General features: G+C 42.6%; 1 protein-coding gene across 3 annotated transcripts; it reads right to left on the reverse strand.

Annotated features, from left to right (window-relative positions):
• Positions 1-1236: 1236 nt before the first annotated feature.
• PDCD11 (programmed cell death 11) lies at positions 1237-27456 on the reverse strand. Of its 3 annotated transcripts, none has more exons than XM_051800678.1 (36): positions 27362-27456; positions 26333-26444; positions 25618-25749; positions 25270-25437; positions 24207-24368; positions 23461-23584; positions 22935-23116; positions 22298-22405; positions 21612-21818; positions 21161-21285; positions 20511-20571; positions 19681-19827; positions 19306-19557; positions 18286-18429; positions 17390-17590; positions 16668-16838; positions 16073-16289; positions 13820-13972; positions 12710-12825; positions 12025-12542; positions 11517-11579; positions 10937-11045; positions 10369-10458; positions 9931-10033; positions 9400-9577; positions 8685-8741; positions 7781-7903; positions 6795-6917; positions 6414-6609; positions 5884-6006; positions 5441-5584; positions 4156-4406; positions 3386-3554; positions 2964-3117; positions 2244-2409; positions 1237-1631 (listed from the first exon to the last, which is right to left on the reverse strand). In XM_051800678.1, exons 2-36 carry the CDS (start codon positions 26432-26434, stop codon positions 1460-1462), a joined length of 5511 nt encoding a protein of 1836 aa, XP_051656638.1. In that variant the 5' UTR covers positions 26435-26444; positions 27362-27456; the 3' UTR covers positions 1237-1459. The 3 variants fall into 3 exon arrangements, with proteins under 3 accessions (XP_051656638.1, XP_051656636.1, XP_051656637.1); XM_051800676.1 differs by having other exon boundaries at positions 12025-12545; XM_051800677.1 differs by having other exon boundaries at positions 12025-12545; positions 26333-26441; positions 27362-27453.
• Positions 27457-27500: the final 44 nt, after the last annotated feature.

Below are 27500 nucleotides of genomic sequence, written 5' to 3' on the forward strand. Positions count from 1 at the left end.
GGCTGCCAGGTAGAGCACACTTCCCAGCAGCAAGATGGGCTCAAACCAGGCTCCTCCAGTACAGAGAATTACATACAGATCTTTCCCTGCCCACTGTAGAGACTATAATAGCTCCAGTAATGAAGAAGAAACAATACCTCAAAGGGATCTTGGTTTCTATTGAAACGCTTGTTTATGTGTTCTATTATGCAACTAATTAAACCAAAAGAAACACCCACCATCATTGAAGTTGTGTTCTTTAAAAAAAAGCAGCAGCTGCTACTGGATGTTGCAGTCAGCTTCCTCCACTACAAGAGCATTAAGCAAAATCCAAATATAGTATCCTGCACTCCCTAGGGGCAAGAAGTGAAATTACTTGTTTCTGGATCCCAACGGATTTGGGAATGAAATAAATGCTGACTCATTCAGCCTTGCCAACACTGGGTATTCACAGAGGAAGAGCTGGGTCCTGCAGAGCTCTGGTTGTGAGTTCAAAGCACCTACAATGAGTAAGACTCCTCAAGTTTGGTATTTTAAAGGTGGGTACCCACTCACTAGTGTCTATGCTGGGTAATCACACCTGTTTGCATACTCTGCTTCTCCCCTTGCCTTGAACTTTTCCTCTGTAAAACGTGGATGATCACATCCACATCTTAGTGGAGAGTAACAAGAATAGAATCATAAGGATATGGACCATAAGGCACTGACATCAGTGACAGAGCCTATGCAAGTAAGCAAGACACCTGGTTTTTTCCAAGCAGAAGGTTAGATTAGGATGACTTTTTTTCGGCACAAAACTCCCGCTTTTTTCTTTGACTTCAGTGATTTCTTTTAAGAGACAATGACTACTGAAAATCACAATTTTTTCTGTCATCAATCCCTGGCAGCTTGTTACAACAGATGGTTGCTCAGAGAGGTTGTGAAGTCTCCATTCTTGGGGAAATCAAAACCAAACAGGATGTGAACCTGAGCAACCTAGCCTAGCTGACCCCTGCTTTGAGGAAGAGTTTGAACCAGATATCTCCAGAAATCCCTTCAAACTTCAACTACGCCACAATCTTGTGCTGCTCTGACAATTCCTAGGAGCACAAAGGCACCTGAGATAGATCTTTTGAAGTGTTAATTCATCCAAAAGGCAAGAATCTTCTCTGCTATCTTGACAGTGAGAGAAATCAATTTATAAGACGTTGTACTTAAAATCAGTGCACCATAACTGCACTATCTCCCCTAGAAAGTAGAACAGGTATGGCTGATATGTCTTTTGAATATAAACCAGTCTGTATTTAAAAATGTGTCATCAACAGAGTAGGATTATTTGTAACATCTGGACAAAGCTGCAAACCTTTACCATTGTTTGTTCTTTCCAGGCTGGTTTGGTCATAGACCAACACTCTCCAGAAATTCACTGTCCATGGACAGTCACAGCAGAATTCCACACTGCATGGAGAATCAAGTCTCTCTGCTTTTACTTGCACCATATTTAGGTGTCAGTAAGGGAACTCTTGGTCTCCACATACTCAAGTGCTGCTCTTTTAACAGCCAGGACACTTTCTGCTGTACCAAATTTCTTTTCATAATCCAGGTAGCGTTTGAAGAAGAATTTCATCTTCTTTGGTGCCAAGCTCAGGTGTATGACTCTCTCAAAGATGTCCCTGCAAGAAACCAAAGTGATTCAGATCACTGTGTCAGTGGCAGCACTCAATACAAGCCCTGTACCCTGTCTTAACAACAAGTTAGGGGAAATACACAATCTGCTGTGAAGTGCTTGTGCTTGAAGAAAGAGATTCCTGACAATTGGCCAAAATCTCTAAGTAGAAGCTTTCTATTTGCTTTCAGAACTCTAAGGTTGCTGGTCAACTTAAGCAAAGATCTGTTCACTGTATTGGACCCTGCATTCATTAAGTAGATGTGGAAAATTACTTCCTTTCATCAACTCTCAGAAAACAGAAAAAAAAAGCTACAAGATATAAAAGGGTTTGATCTCACCCTTCAGATATAAGGCAATCCCTCCAGAGGGACTGATCAACCTCAGTGCAAGGCCTCTAGTTTCTGTCATGCAGGCCAATCAGACTCCCTCTGTCTTATGGAACTCTTTGGAGTCTCCTTAGTCCCAGCAAAGACTTTGTCTAGGCGATAAAAATTCTTTTTTGCTCTGCTCTGGGAAGCCCTGTACAACCTCACACTGCAGGGCACCTCTGCTCTTTTTGAGTGTCCCTCCAGACACTGTGTTCTGCCCCTTCCCAGCCTGGTGCACCACAACTCACCGTACTTCCTTCTGGCTGCCATGTTTGATCATGATGTCCATGTAGATGGACCAAATGTCTGTCCGCTTGGGATAGTTACTGAGGGTGCTCTCAAAGAGGGCCTTGGCATGCTCTGTGTCCTCAAAACGGAACTCCAGCTGTGCAAACCTTGAAATGACATCCACATCTGGAACAAGTAATGATATCTTAGGGTATCACAGCAGCTCTCTCCATATGAACAAACACAAGTGATAATGACACAAACAGAGGCAAGCACAGAGACAGAACCACCTCCACCCAGAGACAAAAGGCTCTGTTGTAAAGTGGTCTTGGACTAAGGTGGGATCAAAATGGGAGAGAGAAGGGTCACAGTTCACTTCCCATTTCAGCTCTCTGCAGGAGAGGTTTGTTCTTACATTCAAAATGTATCATGCAGCATCTACGGGCAGCCCCACAAACCTAGGACTAGACCAAGTGAATGGCCATAAAGCTCAAAGATGCCCTTGCTCTGAGTGCTTTGTTTTTGTGTATCACAGCAAATTCTATTACAGGTGGATTTAGCATTGACATCCAGCTTGATATTTCCCCTCCTGAGAGACAAGGGCAGCATGTTCAGCATCAACTGGTTGCACTTTTCACTTATTACAAATGGTGTCACAGGCAAAGATATCAGAGAGTGGCCCATCTCCTGGAGACCTGTCACCATTAAGGTCCACATTAAGGATGGGGCACAGTGCTTACGTTCTTTTGTGGGCAAAGCCTTGAGAGCACGCTCCAAAAGTCTGTGTGTAGCCTCAGTCTGGCCTTGCTTCAAGAGGAACGAGGCGTATTTCAGCCACACGGATTTCTCCTGACGAAAACGCTTCAGCATTGTTTGGTACAATTCTTCTGCTTGCTGGAAGGGCAGAGTTGGTTTAGATCACACAGATTCATAACTAAGACTTGTAGCTTTAAAACTCTTATTCTTAGGTCAGGTATCTCCAAACACTTATGACAGAAAAGCATCAATGCATCCTTGTCTGCTGTCAATCATAACTATTAATTCCAGTTAGGAACAGGACAGGTCTAACATTTGCCAGCTGGAAGCTTACACAGCCAGCATTCAAAGTTTACTGGTGTGACTGAATGGGATAAGTGCCTGGGACCTGTCTGCACTACCTTACCTTGTACTTCTCAGAATTGGCATAGATGTCACACAGATGCTGGAAGACTTTCAGAGGTTCATTGTATTGGACAGCTCTCTCAAAGACCTTCATCAGTGTCTCCTCAGTACCATACATGTTCTCCAAGTTCAGCAGAGCTACCCAGACATTCAGCTTCTCCTGTTCTTCCCTTAGAGCAGATATGAACAATATTTAGCCTTTTGCCAGTCTTCAACAGGTTTTGCAAACCACCCTGCATACACTCACTGACTTCCAGCCTGCCTCCAGGACAAAGAAAGAGGACATACTGCTCCCTGAAACACCACTTTTGGAACAGAGCACAGCAGTTGTTTCACACTACAATTTTTGATCACTGTTGTTTGTAATTAAAAACCACAAGGATGATTCAAGAAAGCACAATATACTTAATCATGCAGTAGAGATGATTTAAGGTGCAGCCCTATGGCAAAAGCGACAAGAGTTTCACAGTTTGTTTCATGTTTTGATTTAAGGACAACATCACTGAAAGCATTATGCTCTTCCAAACCGTTCTGACTGCTCAGAAGAATGTCTGTGCACCCAGTACCACCTTTGGGAGCTACTGTGCTTGTGAGCTGCAGCAGGTCAGCTGTAGGCCAACTGTGGTGACTCAGGCCAGACCTTCAAAGGACCAGCTGACAATTGCTACCATTTAATCCTTCTGAACTCACTGAAACAGACTCTGCCACTCCACACATACTGATACTACCAGTGTTCTTTCATAACTACCCCATCACGAGCCCCATTATTACCTGAAAGAGATTGTTTTAAGTGCTCTCTCTGCTACAGCTCTGGCCTTCTCAATCTCTGTAGCCTGGAGGTGGAAAGCCATGTACTGCAGCCAGAGGATGGAACTGTTGGGACTGCTCAGCACCAGGCGGTCAAAGTCATCTGCTGACTGGGGCTGTCGAGTGGGGTCCATCAGAGCTGCCTCTACTTTGCAAAGCTCCTTCTCCTTCTTCTGCTTCTCTAGCTCCTTCTCCTTCTTTGTTTTTTTCTTTAACTGAAAGAGCAAAACAGGAGGATGAGGAAGTGCAGGCACTTCATGTGGGAATAGGCAGGCCTCACTATGTCCAAGGATAGGAAGTTTCCTCAGGAAGAGATGAAGCCAATTGCTTAAGATAAGAGGAAAACGGTACACACACCCCACCCCTCCATACACTGTTCACACCTCAAGAAAGAGCAGCAGTAAATTAAATGCCTTTTCTTTTAAAGAAATACATTGAGGGACCAAATACTTTGCTAGTTTGGCACCCCCAGCTGCAGGATTCACACTTCCCTTTCATTCTTCCATCTTTACCATCCAGGTCAATACTCACCACTATCCTTCACTCCATAAAAATCCAGGATACATGGGAAGAAATTATGCAAGATTGGGGCATGGTGCTGGATCACTGGGGTGACTCAGATCTAAATTGGGAAGTGACAGTGCCATAGTTCTCTGCCTTGTTACCTTGGGCAACAAAGCATTGGCCACATATGGCCTTCACAGAGGTGAATTTTGAAGGATGGGGGAAATCCTGAAGATCAAACATGAAAGGAGTCCATGAGCTGGTTTCTGCTTTTGCTGAATTGCTCACACTGGAAAACTCTTCTAGAGGTTAGAGCATAAAAGATTTTTTTGGTGTTTTTCTAAATAAGAGGACTGTAATTTGAGAAGTCTTTCACCTCCAGGTTTTCCTGTAAATTTACAACACTCCAGAAAGTAAAAAACAGAGCTGACATCAAATACAAAAAAATTTCACTTTCATGAAAACATTGTTAGACTTTAAATACTCATTTTGTTAAAATGTCAACGTGAGAAGCCCTATTTTTCATGCAGCCATGCTAAAGTAGTGCCTTTTCTCCTCTGCTTCAGAGATATCTGCTACTAACTCCAGTGTTCGGAGTAGTTAAACAAGTTCTGTGTCAGCTGTCAGAGATGTTCCCTTGGGTTAGAAGGCTTTGCTATGGGGCAGACAGACATGCAAACACCAAAACATCACATTGCAGCCACTGTTTGGTGTCTCCTATGCAGACAACACTAGAATACAGTACCTTGGACTGCAGATCCTCGTCCTCCTCGCTCTCTGAGCTTTCTTCCTTCTGATTCACCAGAGGTATATCCAGTGCATTCATGTCCTCATCCCAGGTGAAGCCCATGGAAACCTGCAGCCTGGGAGCTTCACCAGGTTTCCTTATCTGTTTGTAGGAAGACAGAAGATGCCTTGAATTTTGTTTTTACACTAAGATAAGACAACTGCTCCTTGCTTGTGGCATCTCTCTGGCCAGTACTATTGACTTCTTACACTTGCAAGCAGCCTACTAGCAAAACCATTAACTCTGTGGTCACCTTTGCTGTAATTTAAACTCAAGCCATCTCAAGCCATTTTCATATTGTATCACTCCTATCTGCAGCAATGATACTTACTGTCATCCAACGCAGAAGTGACATCTCAATAGGGATAGAGAGTCATTTCAGGCTCCTACAAACTTCTCACCTCAGATTTCTTTTTAGCTGCCTCTTCCTCCTGGTCATCCTCATCCTCCTCACGGTAATATACCTCAATTCCACTGTCATTTTCATCTGCTGGGCAGATTTTCCTTTTTTTTGGCTTCGCCTCCTGCAAGAACGGGAAATGAATGGATGGTGGAGAGCAAAAACTGTGATGATCTTAAAGGCAATTCTTATCACTAAGTAAAGAGCCTGACAGCAGAGAGAGGGCAATGCCCCGGTAGAACATCTTCCACTATCCTCTCACATAACAGAGACAGCGGATTATTAAACCCGCACTCACCTACATCAGGGTGTCAAGACCAAAAGGACATGCCACACAGGCAACACAAGTGGGCTGCTATCTCAGCTCCCCCCCAAAAAGAACAGTATCTGACCTTTGCTAATCTCCAATGCAATTTAATTTTTTTTACAAGTCTGTATAATTCCTCAGCCTCATCCCAGTGGATCTTCCTAGTCCCTTCATATTTGAGCCAAAGAAATCTTTTAGCATGAGTTGTGCAATCACATTCATACCTGCTCACTTTCAGAGTTTCCTCTTCTCCTGTTTGTCTTCAACTTAGGCTCTTCACTTTTTTTCTTACTATGTGCCTCTCCTTTCTCCTCCTCTGCACCATATTGTGGTAGGCCTAGGGATTCAGGCAAGACACTTGGCATCCCAGTGTCCTCAGGCAGGAGAGAAAGCTCAATATGTTTTTCTTTTCCATTTACACTGTGGTTCATTGACAGGAGTAGCAGGACAAAAGAAGAAAAAAAATCAGAGCACTTACAATGACTGCAAGTATCTGAAATTCTTTCAAACCTTCTTGTCTTTTATCCTCCCTTTTTAGATCCTCTCCTCCTCCATTGTCTCCTTTCTCTTAATTCATGGTCCCTTTTAAAGAACACTGGACCTACCCAAGCACTTTAGCAGTGAGCAGCTTTCCTTCAGGCAGGTATTTTTCATATAAGGAGTGTTTCTGTACAAAGTAAGGGGAAACATTCTGGAACAGGATTCGGCCCAGAAGAGAAGTGGACAAGCTGAGAAGAGGAAGAAAACCAAAAATAAATATTCCATGGGGGAAGGGGGAGAAATAAGGTGCAGTGATTGTATTTGTGGCATCACTAGTTCTGTATAGTGTCACAGAAACTTTCCCTACTTTAATTTCATAGGCTCAAGAAAGTATCAATGACATCTTGACTTCCAGGAGGAAATTCATTTTGTGACATCACATTATGCCAGAGACCATCCCCAAACAAGATTCCACAACTGTACATTCTAAGTAAGTTCTCCAAAACACATCACCTGCCAGAATAATATTCTTACGTGTGGTGGGTCTGGCTGAGCCAGAATTTATTTCCCCACAGTAGCCCTCACAGTGCTGTGCTCTGCATTGGTAGCTAGAGGGGTGTTGATAACACACCCACATTTTGGCTACTGCTGAGCACAGCACTGTAACATTCCTTCTTCAATCGAGGGAGAGATCCTGGGAGGGGACACAAGTAGGCCAGCTGACCCACACTGACCAAGGGGATATTCCAGACCATATGACGTTAACCCAGATATAAAAGCTGAGGCAAGGAGCAGGACCAGAGGCACTCATTGTCTCTGATGGCTGCCTGCTGACAACCCTTACACGTGCTGGAGCCCTGCTCCTCAGAGAAGTGGCCAACCACCACTGCTCATGGGAAGCAGAGATTAACTGCTGGCTCCTGCTTTGTGCACACTGTTTTTGCTGTCTTTTTTGCATAAACATAAACTGCCTTATCACAACCCACAATTTGTGTTGTTTTCTTTTCCCACCTTACTCTCTCCCCTGTCCAGCTGAGAAGGGGAGGGATAGAGTGGCTGGGTGGGCACCTGGCGTTCAGCCAAGGTGAACCCACCACATTAGGTTACTCACCCGAAGAATACACCTGATGGAGTGATTGATTTGACATAGCCTCTCACTAGCTGGCCTTTTTTAACATCCTTAATACATGTTATTTCAACATCTTCCACTTTGCTGTAGATCTTTGGATTCAGCCTGAAAGAAAAGAGAGGTTAGAAGCTACAGCACTTTCCTGAATAATCCACACTGCTCTAGATGTCAAAAAAAAGATCAGTATTAACAACAGCTAGTACTCTCTGGAAAACATTCTGGATCAGAGACACCCTTCAGTTTATTCAAATGTACTAATGGACTACCAGCATCTCTGCCAAGATATACGTAGCAGTAGGGAATATACAAGCTGCTGCAAACAAAGCCAAACAGATCAGCCTGGCTTCCTCTAAGAAAATGAGGAGAGTAAAATGCTGTCTGAAATTCTGCACATCATTTGCTTGTTTTTTGCCCCACTTATTTCTAAGATACTTCATTCCACATGGTTTACATATTTTTGTTCAACAAGGAAGAAGGCAAGAGGCTCAGTTTTAAGAGATATTTAGGGCTAAGTCTGCTATGTAATCAAAATGGTTAAAATGCAGCTGAACACTGAAGCATAACATGTTTGTATTGCAAATTCAATGGTAGAACTTTCCCTTTCTTCCTAAATAAACAAACAAGATAAGTCAGGCCTAGGAACTACAATAAACAGAAATTAAATCTGAACCCTCTTGAGCAGCTCTACATTAAGTGTCAGACACTTCCATGTTTGCTGATACAGGAAAGTTGTTCTGAAGTAGGAACAAGTATCATCCCTTAAAAAAAAATGTAGTCCTTGTCCTTTTAACACTTTACACTGATGTGCCCAAACCAGTGGTTACTGTATTTCACTATCCTTTTCTTCCCTAGTAGGAGACCAACAGACTAGAGGGATGACACATACCGGGATTGCCGGAGAGATAACTGGATTTTGCCGTTTTCGTTGGAGAGGATGTAACACCTGCATGGGAGAGTAAGGGGAGAAAACAAAGCTTTTTAACCCATTAAAAAAAGCCACAGGTAGGAAATAGATATTTTCACTAGCAGAATGCAGCTCTAGAGGAAACAAAGCATTCTGTTCCTTTGAGCACTTGCTGTCTAATGTAAACCCGCATGACACAACAGTTCATAAAACCAGCCAAAGGGCTTTTTGAAACACATGTACTTACTTTACTCAGGCTCTATTGCTAATACAAAAGAGTTAAAGATTGTTACATCTGAATCACTTGGCCTGTTGCACTCTCCAGCATTCCCAAAAAGTCTGTGAAGCAGGGAAATGCAATTACTTGTGCATTACAAATGTAAAGACAACTGAACTGCCAAACAAGCAATTCAAAGCAGAACTGGGATATCTGGCTTCCCTCAGTCCCATCAGCACCTTAGCTAAGAGTAGCTACTCTCAAAAAGACAGCCCGAGAAGGGAGTTGAAAAGGGGCTTCTTCGCAAATGGAAAGTACAAGACTTTCACCCAAATGTACATAAGGCAAGTCAGCATTTCTTCTTAGCCACAGACTGGACCTTACAGTCTGGCATCATCTTATGACAGTGGAAAGCCTCTCACCAAAGGCAGATATTTCTAAGCTTTAAAGCCTGAGGGAACAAGGAAGAGATTTACTGACCTGACAATCTTGCCAACTTTGAAGTTACCCAGAGGATTCTCTGTGTAAGTATCATTCAGGTGAAAGATGCTGACTTTGCCAGTCTTCCCACCTGGCAGTGCAACGGTCAAACCGACATGTGGAGTCACCTTTGTTACCATGCCTACAGTGACAGTGCCCTGCTCCAGTGACTGAATTCCTGGGAAAAGTGAAGGAGGGAGAGGGCTTCATAACACTTGAAAATATGAAGCAGCGGGAGTGATAGTGTCAGTGAAGCTAATTTTAGTTGTCTTAGTTACATATCAAACCCACCACCTTTTGGCAAGGTGCAGTCTATGAAATCTCTCAGTTCACAGCAACATTTGCCTTGATAGTCAAAACTAGGCCAACCCTAGTTGAACAATTCCAAGATCCAGAATAACTGTCAAATGTTGACAAATGTACCATCTCATGTCTGAGAGCAGAAGGGAATATGTTTATCTTCACCTGATAACCCACTTCTGAGTAAAGGATTGTATGTGGTGGGGTCTTGCTATTAATGCTCCACAATACCTGTGAGTGACAAGCAGAGGTTTGTTTCTGTGACATCTGTTCCAGTCACTGTAGCTGATATTGCCTGGCCAATTTTAAAGCTCTTTTCTGGATGTTTTAAGACCTGAAAGAAAAGACATATTTCCACTTATTTCCAGAAAATGAGCTTTGTACAACTCTTGACAGGTGTTTCTTCTATGAACTTTTACACTTTCTATACACATCTTTGATGTGCACATTTGACTGATAGCTCAGCATTGCTCCAATGGCTCTGCTACCCTAAGCCAAACAAGCTACAGGCACAGTACTCACTTGTCAGTGAGAGGCAGTGATGCCTAAAGGGCAGAGCACTGGGTTACGAGTTCACACAGATGTCACAAGTGTTTGCAGTCATTACTTGTGGCCATGAGCACAATTAAAAAAAGAAATATGTGTAGCTCACCTGTAACAGCCTCTTACCTTGGTGTTCATAGACAGCAGCAGATGAGGAACTCTTCCTCGAATGTCAGGGGCAACTTCTACCTCCAGCCAATTTTTGAGGATGTTATACTAAGAAGACACGAAATAACCAGAAAAGACAGCATGATACCTTGGGGGAAAAAAAACCCTTTCCTGGCAGAAATTTTTAAGGCTAGAAGGAGTTAGTCCAGCCTTGGCTTTTTCACCCAGCAAAAATGGTGATTTGGAGTCTACTCTTACAAGCATAACACTGCTGTGGTTTACAGGCAAGTGCACACGGCATCAGCAATGAGTGCAGTTTGTGGCAGACTCAAAGGTCATTTTGCTCAAGTGCAAGGTGGGAAGCAACTGCTGGCAACAAACAGGCGTGTTGAAGAGGATGAGTCAGCTTGATTCCATCAAGTACAGAACAGTTTGACTTCTTTCTCCTACTTTCCCTGTAAGACACTGCCCTTGGTATGGGCCACTCTCATAATAAGTAATAGCATCACTGTTTAGCTAAAGCCCCTGAGGACACCCGGACTTGCTGCCTCCCCCAACACATTTCCTAAGAAGACTCTGATCTCACCTTTTTTACAAAACAGGTGACTGTTTGTCCCACACTGTAGAGTCCAAGTTTCTTGCAGGCATTGTCTTCTTTAAGGTTCAGCATTGCTGTGACTTCCCCTTCTTTTTCACTGTTCTCAAAAGAAGAGAGAGGACATCAGTGACGCAGCTTTGGTCCTAATGATGAAAATGGAAGTTAGAAGCCTGGGAAATTATGGTGAACCAGTACCAAGACAATTTCTTTGTGACATTCATCCCCATCCCCTCCCAGTTGCATCTTTCTGCAAGGAATTAATTCTTCTCTGGCCATAAGAGGGAATCTTTCTGAGATGACTAGACATGACAAAGTCCAGATTGTCAGAACCTGAAGCCAAAAGGACATTCAAAGGAAATCATGCGCTACAAGAGCACATGCTAGGAGAACACAACTCCCAGGCCCAACTTAGTGTGAAAGAGAGAGTAAGAGGCCTTGCCTCACTTGCATACACGTGGAAGTCCCTGCTCATAGCCAGCTCCTTCACAAATAGGAGGTACAAGGGAGGGAACCTTCAAAGATACAAAGTCTGTGAAGCATCTGCAGACACAAAGAGGCCAACACTTACCTTGGTCGAATGCTGAGCTCTGGAATGGATTGAGTGAAGTGTGGATGGGTGATGGGCAGGTACCTAAAGAAGAGGAAAAGGATCAGAGTTTCTCATGCTCTCCCCAGGCCCCAGTCACTCACATTTAATTCCTCTGCACTGACAAGAAAACCCAGGTGCAAGTCCTCTAAAACTACCAGAGCCTTCCAGTTCCAGTTCTTCCTAGTATTATTTCAATGGCAATTTAAGTAACCAAAATACTCCAGCAAATTTAGCTCGAATTTAGACGTCTTTTTTCCTTGCAATCTATACTCAAGATAAATACAGCAACACAAGTAGAAAGATAATTCACTGAAACCTGGATCTGGGATGAAATATAATAGCAGATTTCCTCAAGCCTCAACTATTCCAGCAAAGGCAGCTGTACCAGCATCTGCTGACTGAGGGAACTGCCTAAATGATTTGAATTGAGTAACTGTTTCACCCCTTGCATTCCCCCAGAAGCGATATCATGTACATGTTTTCCCACCTGTGAGTATTCACATCTCTAACTCCAATGACTCGAGCAGTCACCTTCTGTCCAGCTTTCAGAGTAAATGTTGGAAAAGAGCCTATGGGCACTTCATCCAGAATCCGGGATGCATGGATTGAACCTGTCAGCTTGTCATCAATAGCAACTGTCACATGGGTTGGTTTGACAGATTTAATGGTCCCAGTAACAATATCCCCTGGGGAAAGCGAGTGTTTCACGGCAGGAAGCATCTCTTCTAACACTGTCTCAGATTCATTCCGGACCCTCACAAAAACATTCTTCTTTGCTGGGCCTTGCACTGCTAACAAGACCCCGTGGTCATTCTCTTTCACCGCTCTTAAGGTTGCAGAGATTGTCTGTCCCACCTTCAGTTTTTCTGAGTCAAAGCGGAAGGTGTCGTTGAAGTGAGATGGGATGGGCACAGCTGCCAGCTGGCCTGTTTCCAACAGAGACACCAGGGCAAACTGTTCTGCAATGTGCTGCACAACAGCAGAGTGCTGGGAGTTCTCTCTGAGCTGCTAGACAGAAATGGAGATAGTCACTTCTCCTGCTGAGATTTTGATTCCCTCCACCCTCTCTCCCAGAGTTCTAAAAGAGGAAACAGCCCCCCCTTGACATTTATTATTCACGTAGAGTTTGCCAGGCAAACAGAAACACACAGATCCAAAAACTGAACACATACTCGCTTGGGTCTTTGCTTTAACAGTTCTTCCCGAAGAGAAACATACACCTCGGATGTGGGGGCATCCACATGAAGAACCAACACCTTCATTTTCTTACCAGGGACAATATTTTTATCTATAAATGAGAATAAAGAGCTTATATCCTGGTGACAGAGAATTCTGAGCAACTGAGATAGCAGCACATGACAAACAGGAAGTGTTTAATTTCCTGGAGACCAAAAACTGCTTAATTACCTGAGTTACAAAGTCAACTTAGTACCAAATGTATAATAAGTCTCTTTAAGAAAAGATTCTTCCAACATTAATGGCAATGAGAAAAAAAAACGGAGCTTTTTATTTGGAAAAAAGTCTGATGCTTTCATGGAAAAGCTAAATTGATTTTATGAAGATACAATTCTTAAATAATGCAGACAAGGCTGACTAAAAACAAACTTAAGATAATATAGGTTTTGAAAAAGATCTTCCTAACATTTCCATGAAACTATCTCTAGTCTATCTGTTGCTAAGGAAAAAAAGGAAAAGAAAAAAATAAGAAAACAGAAAACTCTTCGGAACACAGAATTGCTATTACTCCTGCTGAAGTTAGCAGTTTATCTTGCTTTCACTAGTATATTCATTACCTCAGCATGTACTTGTTTGGTTCTGCATAATATGACACTTTTCTGATTTAATCACAAAAATACTGAAATTGCAGTCCTGCTTTAAAGTCACATAGATTTTCAAGAGAAATTGGTAGCAATTTCAGATAGAGCATACAAGAAATATCATTCTAAAGCAAGAAGGAAAAAAAACATGAAAGCTGGAGCTTGTATTAATACTTTGTCTATATACAGTATGGTTCAACTAAGGATCTCAGGGCACAAACTAGACCTTACAAGATCCTCAAAATATGAGGTGGGGTTAACAGAGGCACAGGTAGGTTTATATTAAGTTTTCTGAATCACACAAATGGGTTGGCAAGACATTAAGAAACTAAACTACTCTTCAAGGCCATCCAAACTCTGATCAGACTCCTCCCATGTTAGTTCCCCATCAGCAGAATTCATTTCAGGACAGAAGTTTTTAAGTACAAGTCTGAAAACCAACACAAGGTAAGGAAAGACCCTCACCTCCCACATGGTAGCGAGTGGCGGTTACAGTCAATCCTGTGACACAGCTGCCACTGAACAGTGCAGAGCCATCCTCCCTCACATCCTGCACGACCAGCTGCAGCTCCTTCCCAGGCACCAACTCACAAAGGCCTTGGGCCATGCTGGGCTCCCCTAAATTAAGGGAAGAAAAAAGCGGGAAGTCAGTTTTACCTACACTGTTTCTTTGCAAAACAAAGACAATCCTCCACATTTACTCAGTGGTGCATGAACAAGCATCTATATCCACCTTTATAAGGGAAAACAAAGTTTAGGCTCCTGAATCTGTAGAAATACAAAGTCAATTCTAAGAGTTAATCAAAGTAGAAACACTTTTTTGACAATAAGGATCTGATAACTTTGGAGAGAATATTTCCAGTCTTATAGAAACACTGGCACACAGCATTGCATATAGAAAAAGGTGAAAGCAAAGTAGATTAATACTAAAACCACAAAACAGACCTGCCACTTCACAATTATAGGTAACAAAACATTAAAAAATACTGGATATAAGAAGAATCTAAAAAGGCAAAGTCAGAATTTGCTAAAATCAACTGCAATACGTCCAGTGTACATAACACTAGAAAAACAGCATGTGAGAAAACCTTTGCTGGAGGACCTGTAATACAAGTAGCAAATCTATCTGAACAAACTCATGCTCATGTGAGTGCTGGGTTTGGGTTATCACAAGCACTGGAGTGCCTTGGACTTTCTAGTTAAGCAGATCCTGGCGAAGGCTCAGGGCAGTTGAAAACTTCCTCTGTGCAAATCAGGCATCCCACGCCCAAATATCAACAATAAAAAACAACTTGAGGATCACAGCATGCACAAATGCACATTTCTATAACATAAGCAGGAACAGTTCCTGACTGCAGTAAAACGTCCTTCACTGTCACTGTTAAAAAAGCACCATTAGAATAAGGTAGAAATCATAAGTTCTCATCAGGTATGAGTTACCAGCATACAAATAATACATCATTAGTTGTCAATGATTCCTCCTCATTTTTATGGACAAAGCTAGTCCTATTTGCCTAAACACAGTAAGAGTACCTGCTGCTTGCTGTGTGTAATATGCAAGGAAGGAAATCCTTCTTAAAACAAAGCCTTCTCCTTTATTATTTTAGCCCTCCAAAAGCATCCTTCACTTTATATAGATGTACTATTCTTCAGAAAGCACCAGGGGAAAAAAATCACTACCATCAGACAGATAACTTGCCCAGCCTTTCTAATGTCATAGCTAGTTACACTGATGCACTGACTTGGGTTCTTTCATCATTTTTCAGTACAGAAAACTGATATGATGTCCACGCTCGTTCTTATACATCTATCACCCTCCTATCCAGGCACCAGTACTGTTTTTTCTAGACTAAGTAATTACCAGGGGTAGGGCTCAAGTGCCTGTTTCTAAAACATGAGTTTGCACGCAATGAGAGCCTCCCATAATGCTTATAATCACTCCCTTTTCAGGCATTGGGGGAAATTCACGTTTGGGCACTGAGCAGCCTGTTTTGCTTCACTGGTGCTTTGCAGCAATGCACTCAGGCACATAGAAATAAACTCCTAGACTTCCATGAGTCACTCTCCCACTTAAAAAACCAAAACCACAACAAAACCATACGCTTCCACCTCTACTGGCACATTAGATAAGTTTCACAGCTTGCTCAATATCCATAAGCTCTTTAGAGTTCAACATCTGGCAGATAACCAAAAAAATCAGGCCTGCAGGTTAAGGCTCTTAAAATACAAGAGCAGAGAGTACTAAAAATTAACCATTGCCAGTTTCAAAATACACAAGCCTGGAGAAAGGTTCCAGTTCACAGAACATCCAATCTTATCCTGGCCTTCCTTATTACCAGCTCCATGCCCTTCATGGAAACCATGCTTTTGTACCATTCTATCTCCCTTCCTCTTTTGGTATATGGACCTCACAGCATATCTATCTATCCCCTTACTTTAATTATCTAAGCTTCAACCCAAAATCAATGCAAGAGACCTAGCAAACTTCAGAGAAAAGAGCAGCTTCTTTGGTTTGTTTCAGCTGTACTTCCAAAAAGCCACTTGTTAATGGCAGACACTGCATACACATCCTTTTTCTAATAAACTACTCTTGGAAGTGAAGTCTTTGATTGAACTGACCTTTCTTTTACTTAAAAGAAAATGGTTTTCCCTTCTTGTTCCTTTAGAGCCCCTTTTTTTGACATGATCCCTTTTAGCAGAACATGTGCAATCTTTTACCTCTTTTCAACAAGTCCCTGATTTCTTTCAGCTCCTTGAAATATTGATTCAGGAGGGCAAAGCTCTCTGCAGCAGAATCACCCAAGCTGCACTCTGACACCTTCAGATTGAGGAGCACACGCCGCTTCTCCTCATCAATGCTCATCACCTTCGCAATCACAGTCTGTCCCACCACAAAGTGGTCCTTGGTGTCTGTCACAAACTTGTCACTCATGCTCTGTGCAAAGGAAACAAGGGACAAAGGTTACTGAGCACAGCTGCTACCTATCAACCACCTACAGTGCTATTCAGAAGGGTTTGAGCTAAAACTTCGAAAATGCATAAGAGAAATTAACACAGACTAACAAAGCCCCATCAATTAAAATTAATTACTTAAACCATGTGAAGTCCTTGTTGAAGCTTAAGCTCACTTGAATAAAGCCCTTTGTTTCACTTTGGAAGTGAATTAAAATGCAAACCTACAACCTTTTACCCTACAGGAAGAAGCTGTGCAAATGCAGGGTCTGCAACCCAATTGTTCCCTCCCTTGCTAAAAGCGTGTTTCAAGCAGCCTCATCACACACATGCTGCTTACTGCAGTGAAGGCATCGCTTACCACTTTGGGTGCCAGTCCTGTCACACCAAAAGGGAACTCCACAAACACCCCAAAGGGCATCACATTCCTCACATAACCAGTCAACAGCATGCCAGGCTGGATTTCAGAGAAGCTTCTCACAACTTGCTCCTCCTGTACAGCAGAAATCACTGCAGACTTTCTGCTCAAGATCTGAACAACCAATTAAGAAAAATCAGAAAAGATGAATGAAAGGAGCATGATGCCAAGCAAATCTCTTGGTGTTGCTAACCTTTGGGCTAGAGCACTTGTTGCAACCTACAGAATACAGGAGCTGTAAGTGTGGCAATTCCAATTTCTGTCTTGATCTCTCCACACAAAAATTTAGCAACTGATGTCTTTAAAGTTGCTCAGCACTGAAGACACATGCTCCACATACCAGAAATATCAACTTCCTAACTTTTCAATTCTGATTTTGGGTATAAGAACAGCAACCTTTGCTAAGGTTGTGATAAGATTAACAGCCCAGAAGCTGGCTGGGAAAATCAGCCAATTCACAACCAAGTCCTGGTTCTGAAGGGATTCTAGCAGATGAGCCTCACTTTTAGCACAAGTTATAATGACTCTTTGACATATCACTAGCTCGACAGGCACTTCTATTTCAACACACTAACTAGTGTATCTTCTGTTTGTTGCAGATATTCTGGATTCCTGGCAGATATCTCCTTCCCCCCACTTTGAGTGGTTCAGGTGGCAAAGGATACAATGTGCTCTCCCTTGTCACTTAGACACATAACCCTGGGCAGGACATCTCCCTCTTGAAGACAGTGCCACAGGAGCTTGGAGGTAGCAACAAAGTCAGAGAGGTGCTGCGTGGGGATCCAGGCAACCACATTGCCTTCATCTTCTAAGATAGAAACTTCTAACCCATTATCTTTCTTCTTCAAGACTTTCACATCAACTATCTGAAAAGAGAATAATACAGCAATATAAAATACCAAGTGTTTTTGAAGTTATCTCTTTTGATGCACAGAGTACCAAATGCTGTGCTGTAGAGGCTCTGATGTCGCCTCCCAGGTATATATGAGAAATTCTCACATCAACAGGGCTGAGCCTAAAAAGCATGCCAGCATTGATAGTAAAATAAAAACTAATTCTCAGTTCCCAGAAAAATAAAGAGTTAGAAACAGTCTCTTGGTTGTGACTTTTTATTTGAAGGGTGAAAGGAATAATGTAATCTAGAACTGTCCTGTTCCTGTATTACCAGTATCTGCAGGGAGTTGGAAAGTGTTCATTGCAAAAACAAGAAAGTGTTTCAAAACATTTCTCTGATGTTGTCTTTTTCCAGGGAGCAAAAGCAGCTGCTTTTGGAGTGAGAACATCAGCAGCATCCAGGAAAAAAACAGGACTCCACCTAGGAGTAGGAGCACTAAATGGTACATCTAGAAGGACTATCCTGGGACTCCTTTATCCTGACCTCTGAAACCAGAGATGTTCTTTTTGATCCAGGAGGCCAACCACACAATAAGAAATGTACATTTAATGCTATTTCCTGATCACCATCAGCTTTCCTTGAAGTAAAGTTGTTCACAGTGATACCAAAGCATATGGAAAATGAGTAGGAAAAGGTAAAAAAGGAATCAGTCATTGAATTCAATACCTCTCCTATTTGATATTTCACTTCCTGTTTTTCCTTTGAAGTACATTCCCTTTTGTCCTCAGGGCCAGACTTGCTTGATAACCTGAAGGACAACAAGAGTCTTTCCTGCTGGGGCTCACATTTTAAGACCATTACTTTAAGAACCTGCAGCAAAAAAAAAAAAAAAGATAAAAGAGAAGTTTAATTGAGGTTACTCTCCTCCTCAGTGTGCTACCACCTACAGAATGAGACAGGAAAATACATACACATACACACACTTCTCTCTCACACCTGAGGATAGCAGGTCACTGACTACAACTTAACAGGTTCAACCAGAGACTGAAGTCCTTCTAACCACACAGATAGAAAATGGAAGTACATAATCAAATGACTTGCTAAAAGTATGTAGCAGCTCTGTTGCAGAGTTGAGAATAAAATTAAGACCTCTGGATCTGCAGTCAGAAAACCTGACTAGAAAATTGCCTTCCTCCTTAGCCAGCCAAGAAACAGCAGGACTAAAGACAAACAAAAGCACCAGAAAAAAATAATGAAGATGGCTGAGATCGCTATAAGCTTGTCCACAACAAAGACCAGAACTTGGTGAACATGGTTCCCAAAGTGCCTGGGATTTGAAACCAACAGGAAAACCACAATAATGCAGAGGCAGAAAACACCATCCTTATGATTCTGTAGTTAAGAGTTCTAACTTCCTTAGAAGCAACTGCAGCCTAGAAACCCAAAACTTCTACTGAGATCTAAGTAACTCAACCACATGTAGTCCCTGCATCACATACCATGCTGCCTCCCACACATCAGAACAGAGAGGGCCCAGAAAAAAAGGCAAGCCTATGACACACTCGAAGACGAGCTGCCCTTTTTACAGCCTAATCTGCTTAAATGGAGCACGATTAAGCAGTTAAGTGAAAGGACATAAACATCTCTTGGTGTAGCTGGTTCCTCAGGGAAAAACCCACATTGGAGTGAACTGCAGATTTCCATTTTGCATTCAAACACACAGCACAGCATAGGTACATTAATTACCTGGCCTTCATAGAAGACTTTATCTGGACAAGATATGGGTTCTGAGCTCAGCTCATTCTTGGGTACCAGACCTTTGACATCATTATAGAACTTCACAATGCAGCCAAATTCCCTTGCACACACCACAAAGCCATGTGTGATCAGACCTGGTTTTGCATCTTCATAATTTGTAAGGACTGGAAGCTTTGACTGGATGAGACTTTTCTTTAGAGTAAGGATCAGCTTCTTTCCTGCAGGATTGCACTCTAGCACCTGCAAGAATGGAGTACAAAAAGGTTCAAAAAGCATGTCGGTCCTTTCCTGATCAATCCAGTTGCTAAATACTCAGAACAGAAGAGTGCAAAGCAGCTGAAGATCCTGTCTGGCAGCTCTCACCCGACACTTGACTTCATCTCCTATGTTGTACTTCTTCTCAGGCTGCTTCAGGATCACATCAGCGAGATGGAGGGATGGCACAAGTCCTCTAATCCCATCAGCTACTTTCACCTGCATCCCAATGGGTTTCAGAGAAAGCACTTTGCCCTAGAGCCCAAAACAGAGGAAACAATCAGCAAATTCAGCATGAAAAACAGACTCTGCACAGGTAGGTAGCAACAGCCAAGACACTACAGTACCTATTGTCACCAAATCTAATCACATTCAAAAAACTGATAATCTTAGACCAACTTACACTTCACCCAACCAATCTGACCCATTAACTTTTATATACTCTGGTTGTTGTACAGCCTCTTCTCCTTAAACATAAGCTACTTCTGCAAAAGCCCTAATGACTGAAAAACTAGAACTGTTTCCATAGACATAGCCAACACAGCCATGACTCAGACACAAGAATGATCATAACTGAGTGACTTTCTGCCCATCAGCTGATTGTGATGGTTCATAAACCAACTTTTACTTGGAGTGCAAGGTGAGGTTTGGTTTCTTTCACCCAAGCCTTTCTAAAAAGACCATAAATAGAAGACTGACCATGGTTAAAACTTGATTGCCTTGGCCGTATCATGAACAAAACCCTGAACAAACTGGGGGAAAGTATTGCATTCCATTAATTAAGTCTTGCAAGGAAAGGTTTTTCTCATTTTCATCTCACTAGTCTGCACTGTAAGTTGCACATACATATTAGAAGAAATACTCATTAGCTACATCGTTGTCCTCAGCTTAATGGCCACACAGTACTGCAGAAACTACAGTTTCCTTCAGAAACTCACCTCAACCACATCCCCTGTGTGGATATCTTGGTATTGCAGAAACCGTGCTTCAATAATCTGACTAGGAAAGAGACACAAAGAGAAGACCAATCAGTCAACTTGAAACAAAGCAGGGATAAGACAAGACAGCCCCCTCTTTGACTTGTCCCAAATATCCATTATTCAGCACCCTACCCAGTGCTCTACAACTCCAAAGTTCTGTGTTTTACTCCAACTGACCTATCTCCCAAAATAGCTCTCTGGACATAAAGTTCAGGGAGGTTTACCCAGCTCCATTCCAGGTGACAGTCACACAGGTCTCCCCATGAAAGGAGAACCCATCATCTGCTTTGCTTAAAGCCACACAGATGGAAATACTGAGAATGAGGAGCCAAATGAGCTGAAAGATCAAGATTCAATTTCCTGTTCAGCCATAGTCTTCTGACTTGATCTTGGTAGAAGTAATTTAGCCTCCCTGTGCCTCAGCTCACCAACTTTATAGATGGTGCCTCAATTCCAAAGAGTATGGCGAAGACATGCAACCTAACGTGACACAGAGATACAAGTCAAAACCCCCAAATGGCAAGTTCCACTCCAGCGAAGCAATGTAATATTTTCCACTCTCAGCCACACCCTTCAACCAGTTTTCTGTAACAGTCCTTGATACCTACTGCTTCAGAGAGACAAGACACATCTCATCCATCAGGCTGTAGTCAATGATCCGACATTTGTGTTTGCATCCTTCCTTAAATGCCCCAGGTTTAAACGATTTTCTGTTCTTTGAAAGATGCTTCAACTAGAAACAAAGAAATTACAAGTTAGTGTTTGGAAAGTGGAAGGACTGATATAGATTTTAGGTTGAAGTGGCAGCATTTGACAAATTTGTTCCTCTAACATTCTCTTTGTGCAGCAGATTTTACCAGCTCTTCCACAACAGCCCTCATACATTTAAATTCAAACAACGGGGGATGTATGATTTGACAAATATCTTCCATGATATCTTATTTTGTTTGTAATGCTTCCCAAAGAGCACACAGGTAGAAAATAAAACCTCCTACTAGCCTGCTTTCCCAGAAGGTTTAGATAGATATGGAGGCCTCGCCCCACCAGCCTGGTACTTACCCGTGCAAACGCAAGAGTGCCATCATCGAGCTCAAAGAGGGCACCAAACTGCTTATAGAAAGCTTTCACTGTGGACTCCTCCACCACGGCCCCCACACGGTCACTGGAGAGCTGGTTGGGGGATCCCCCGGGGTGGAGGAAGGCCGGACGCAGCGTGAGCCGCACCGCCTTGGAGCCGGGGTGCACAGACAGGATGCAAGCCTTCACCTGGGAGAAGATGGTGTGTTCATTACACACAGGTTTGTGAGCAAAACAGGAGAGAGGCACATCACTCATGCTTTTAGACATTCTGCTTGGTACCTGAACTCTTTGTCCACATACAAGCATTTTCCAGTATTAAACTAAGTCATCACTTCAGCTCTAACAACTTTACTGAGCAGGGATTTTTTGCTCTTGTCTGTTGTTTACAGAGTAGTCTGATATTACTGCAGGGAGGGGAACATGACTACACAAGTTGTGTTTCTATCCCTTGCAAGTCTTTCAGGCTTTCTAAATAAGTCTTCCAGTAACCCAGGAATGGTTTTGCTCTTCACAGTTCTAAAGAAGCCATGATAGTAACTCAAGTAAAAGGTGGGAAAGAGAGCTATCAGTAGTAAGATTTCAGAGATAATTCCACAGAAATGTTGGAGAAGGTAAGAGATGGTGTAAGCAACATACCAACTCCAGCCATCCTCCACCCTCCTTACCACTTGATCTGGAGAATAGTTCATGGATTTCTCCGGGTCCATGTGCATGAAATCCACAATGCCAGTGAAGTAAGACAGAAATGTCAGTTTCATTCCAAACGGGGTCATCTAGGAAGGGGAAAGAAAAGGGGTCAAAAAAAATTTGCACTCAAGTTTTCATGCAGCACAGAGAGCAGTTCACACAGTTCAAGAAAAAGCACTGTCAGTGTTAATCAACAAGCACATCATAAGAGACAGGAAAACTGTTAAAAATTCTGCTTTGTACACCGTGTTGCAAAAACAATCCTTTAATTTTTTGATAATCCTGTGTGTACCCTGAAGACTACTGCTACCCTGTTGAATACTTTACCTAGGAAAAGGCCACAGAAGCACAAAAAGGATCCTGTTCTGCTTCAAACTTCATCACCAACTTCAGGTTGAAGCCTTTATACTTACGGCCTCACAACCAGAACAGAGATCAGGCCTCAGGTGAATGTGGTGGAGGGAGTGTCTAGCAGATAATAATGTCTGCTAATGTTAAGAGCCCAAACAGAAATGTTCCACACCATAAGCTTTTGTCTCTGTTTCACCTGTCTCCTGCCTTCAACAAGGCTCAAAAGAAACACATTCAACAAAAGAAACCCAAACCAGAACTTACCTTCTGCACTCGAGCTTTCACCACTAGCCCTGGTAGTAAGTTAGAGAGTGCCCAGTTCTGTTTCTCTGTGGCAAGGGATGCAGCAACCTCTGACCGATCAATGGACAAACGGACCACTCTGCCCTCGTTCTTCACTTCCACGATGACACAGGTCAGGTTCTGGCCTATTTTCAAGTCAGGCCCTACAAAGACAAGTCACAGCATAAAACCTCCACCAGGAACACTCAGGGATTCCTTTCAGAGTTCCCTCTATTTTAAGAGGTTGTAACTCCTCTCAATCTAAGTGAAGTTTACTTCCAGCAGGGATGGATGGGCTTGGAACAGTAATGTCATCTGTCAGAACCCAGACTGAAACACAAAGGCTTGTTGCAGACCAGTCACAAAACTGCTGTTTTCAGCAACCTGCAAAGACTCCACTTTGACCCAATCCCACCAAGGTGCACGAACACTGTAGATGTAACACACTTCAATCCCTGTCATTATCCACCTCCATTTTAACCCCAACAGATCCTCCTGCACTTCTTACCTCTCTTGAGTGCTTTGATGTAATTTTTGGCTTTCTCATGAGGCAGGAAAGCATGAGTCCCACTGACTCCAATATCTATGAGGTAGCCATGGTCTTCCACACTAGATACAGAGCCAGAGAGCAGCTGTTGGGAGGGAAGCACTGCAACTCAGTAACATTACAAAACAGCTGAGTCTTCAAAGAATGCACATCTAGTAAGAGATTCCCCATCCAAGTACTCACTTGTTTTATATGGACAGAGAACTAAGTTTTCCAGAGCCACAGAAAAAACACTACATTCTTTCTTACTACACAGTTCATCTGGCAGTGAGATCTCAACTCTACCCTTATCCAACTATGCATGTATGGAGATCACAAACCAGTAGGAAAAAACCTGTGATCCTCAAAAATAGCAGGTGCTCTAATTGCAGGCACATGCCTACAGTCATACAGGTACAAACACAAAACCTAAACAACCAAGCACCTCTGCAAGGCACATTGTACATTACTCTCCACAAAAATAACAAAGAAGCCTACTCATGAAGAAATAATTAAATAACTTGTCCATACTGAAACAGAATCAGGTGAATGGATTTCATGAGTGACAACCTGAAGACAAGAACCAATACCACCCTCTCCCCTCCAGGTCTCTTCCACGCTGGGAGCAGCTCCACATGCTGCTCTGACCCCATGCAATCGAAAACTAAAATGTTCTCCACAAACTGTGCAAGAGCCTGGAGGGGCTGTGACAGACCCAGAAAACATACCATGCCTGTTGCTAGGGCTAAGGCATTCAGGCCCTTATTGACCTTCTTGGGGTCAATGGATAATTTGATGCTGCGACGTCCATCATCACTTTTCTCAACGCTGGTCACGATGCACCTGACCAGTGTCCCCGGAGAATACACGTCCGAGAGCGAATTCAAGCCCTGCCCAGCAAGATGATCAAGAGAGAAACATACAAATTTTACAATATCAAATAATATAAGAAGGCCAGAATTTGTTACTGAAGTAGCTTTTGAAAACAAAATCCATTAGGAAAGTCCTGTTTCTCTGTCAATGCTACAATAAAAAGCAGGAAATGCCTCAAACGGCAGGATCTCAACAGAGAGGCAGGGATGACACTGTGTTATGTCAGCAAGACTGACAGGCTTTGCTTAAAAATGAACACTGGAGTTCAGGAGACTGCAGCTGAGGAAACATCTCCAATGCTTACAGTGACCCTACTCTCATCTCCCTCTTTAGCAGAGAAAAACACCACCATCAACACGGTAGTGCAGATCCCACATCCAAAACACCTTGGGAAAACTTATGGACCGCTGACACCAGAGACAGGGTAACAGATTACTTCATCCTCTTTCTTTCTAGCAATCAGCCATTATCAGGATCATTGCAAAGTTAGCTTGAAAAAGCAGGTTCCAAAACAAGGTCAGCCTATGTTAGCACCACGCAGCAGCACATGGCACGTGCCAACACACAACTAAACTGCAAGGACCGTGTTCTTCCTCGGGCCCCTGAGAAATGCTTCCACCCTCACATCATTTTCCAATCAACTCCCTAACTTCTTCCCATTGTTGCCTACAGCCAGGGATCAGTATTTAGCTTCAGCAGCAGAGAGGTAACAAAAAAAATCTCTTTATGTTCAACAGGCTTTTTACAAAGCTCAAGGATTATTTAGCCAAGGCTAAGGGCTGCAGGTGATCAAAATCAAGTCAGCTGTGAAACTGGTGACCAGACATTAGACTCCTGAGCAAGACCTCAGGGTTGGTTCTGAGGTATTAACACTCCTTAGCTCCGGGCACAGATCACAGCCCCAGTCCAAGGTCTTACCTCTGGGAGTTCTCCTTGGGCCACCTGCTGGCTCAGCAGTTTGCTGTAGGCATCGCTGATCTGCGTGATGGGCACAAATCCCAAAAGACCATTGGGCAAACTGATGACCAGCTCGTACTCAGTGATCTCCTTTATACACCCAAGGAGAAGCATGTCCTCACACAGCGCCTGGGAAAGCAGAAAGAATGGCACACTATGGACATCTTGGCAAGCCAGTGATAACAGGGTGATAAACACAGTTTTGTACGGAATCACTGATACACTTTACAGATTTAGGGAGGAAGAAAATGCCATTTTTATGCAGCCCAGAAAAGAGATGCACACAAATTCAAAAACTTATGCACCAACCTGAATTGTGAGTGGTCCAATATTCACAACATCGTCTTTAGCGGTGGCTGTTTTGTCTGCCTTGAACTTTTTCTGCTTTCCTTGATCCTTTTGGCTCCTTTTTCTTTTCTGGGATTTTTCTTCATGGTGAACCTAGCAGTTTATAAGCAGAGAGGGAGAAAATAAAAGCGGATAAAGATATAAACTTTGCACTAAGGCAGAACTCTGCTGCCATGAATAAAATCAGAAGAAAATACTAGGACTACAGGAAAAAAGAGAACCGCCTTGCTAACTGCTATATGTCTGTCTACATGCAAGTCTTACAAAGTATCTTCTTTGGACTGAGGCTGATTATTTATAAAACTGTGAATCTTGGGAATGGAAACAAATGATCTGCACTACACTCTACTAACAGAAAGAGAAAGACCAAATTTAGCCTATATCCAGTAACATCAGCCTCGCTACACAGTACTTTGGGATAAGATGCTTGTGGAAAGTTTAAAAGCTAAAGCCTGATCAACAATTTTCACTGAAATTTCTCTGTCATCACATTCAACATCCATCAGACATTAGGGATCTTAAAGAGATCAGGAGAAAGGTGAATGTCAGCAGCAATCTATTCCTGGGAGTGCCTTCTATAGTTTACTGTAGAAATAACAGGTAGGAAGGATTGCAGGTCAAATTCTGACAGCAGAAGAGCTCTGAGAAGTTAATCAAGAACATGCAAACAACGTACATCAAACAAATTGTCCTGCTCTAACTTTGGCTTGGACGTTTTTCTCTCTGCGGGTTTTTTCTGGATACCCCCTCGAGGAAAGTTTTCTTCCAAAGACGCCATCCTTGCACTGCTATGGGACAAATGGCAAAACAGAGATGAAATGTACAGTTGGTACATTGTTCCTCACAAACACCCAAGAGACATAAGAGTGCACTATACCCAAACAAAGAAAGTTTTTGGATGGCTGCTCCACAAGTAGTCAGTGACAAAACAGCAACTCTTATCCAAATGTATTTAACATTTGACTAAACTGAAGTATTACAGTAGTCCATCTAAATATGCACATCCCTAACACTTTTTACTATTGTCCAATTCTACTAAACTGAAGTATTAAAGTATTAATTTCTAAGGCATTTAGATGCACTGAATATGTATTCATAGGACTGCTTTAACCATAAATTTCCTAAAACAATATTTATTAGAGTCAGTGGACAAGTTGAAATTAAGAGGTTCAGTCATCAAGGAGAAGGCTGTGAGCAAAGCACTACTTAAACTTGGTCTGCATTTTTACTTTTTGGATACTACTTTTTGGATACTACCTTTATGGGTTAATATAATTTGATACCTCTTTGTGCAAGTTGCAAGTATATGTGCAGAGGTACACAATGGATGTTTAACCTTACTGTTTCAATCCGTAAACAACATCTTATTTATCAGGTCACAATGAACACGTTATTATTAATAATAAATAACAGTAAGCAGTAATAGCTGCAGCTATTCTTATTTACTACTTAGACTGTTGTTATTATTATTATGCTCATGCTATTATTTATACCATTATTATTAACCAACAGTAGTTCTACAGAAATCAGCGCTGAAACACTATGCTGTCTGTAAGACATATAAAACTCCTGTAAACGTGAAAACACATGACAAAACTACAGTTCATCAAGGCACGCTTCACCTAAGGGCTCGCCAAGCAACACAGACAGCTCCTCACGGCCGGCAGCAGAGCCCCACTGGAGTGAGCAGAGCTGACACTCTTACCTGTCCCGGGTCGCTCCCGTGGGGAAGCCCAGGCGAGAGGAGCAGGATCGGCGCCGGGACCGGGAGGCGCACGCGGAGGGCCGGCCGGAAGTAACGCAAAGGGCGAAGGGCAAAGGTCGGACGGAAGTGGCGTCACTGC

The sequence above is a fragment of the Manacus candei genome, unplaced genomic scaffold, assembly GCF_025592945.1.
Source record: "Manacus candei isolate 608988 ecotype Guabito, Panama unplaced genomic scaffold, ASM2559294v1 h1tg000050l, whole genome shotgun sequence".
Lineage (NCBI taxonomy): Eukaryota > Metazoa > Chordata > Aves > Passeriformes > Pipridae > Manacus > Manacus candei.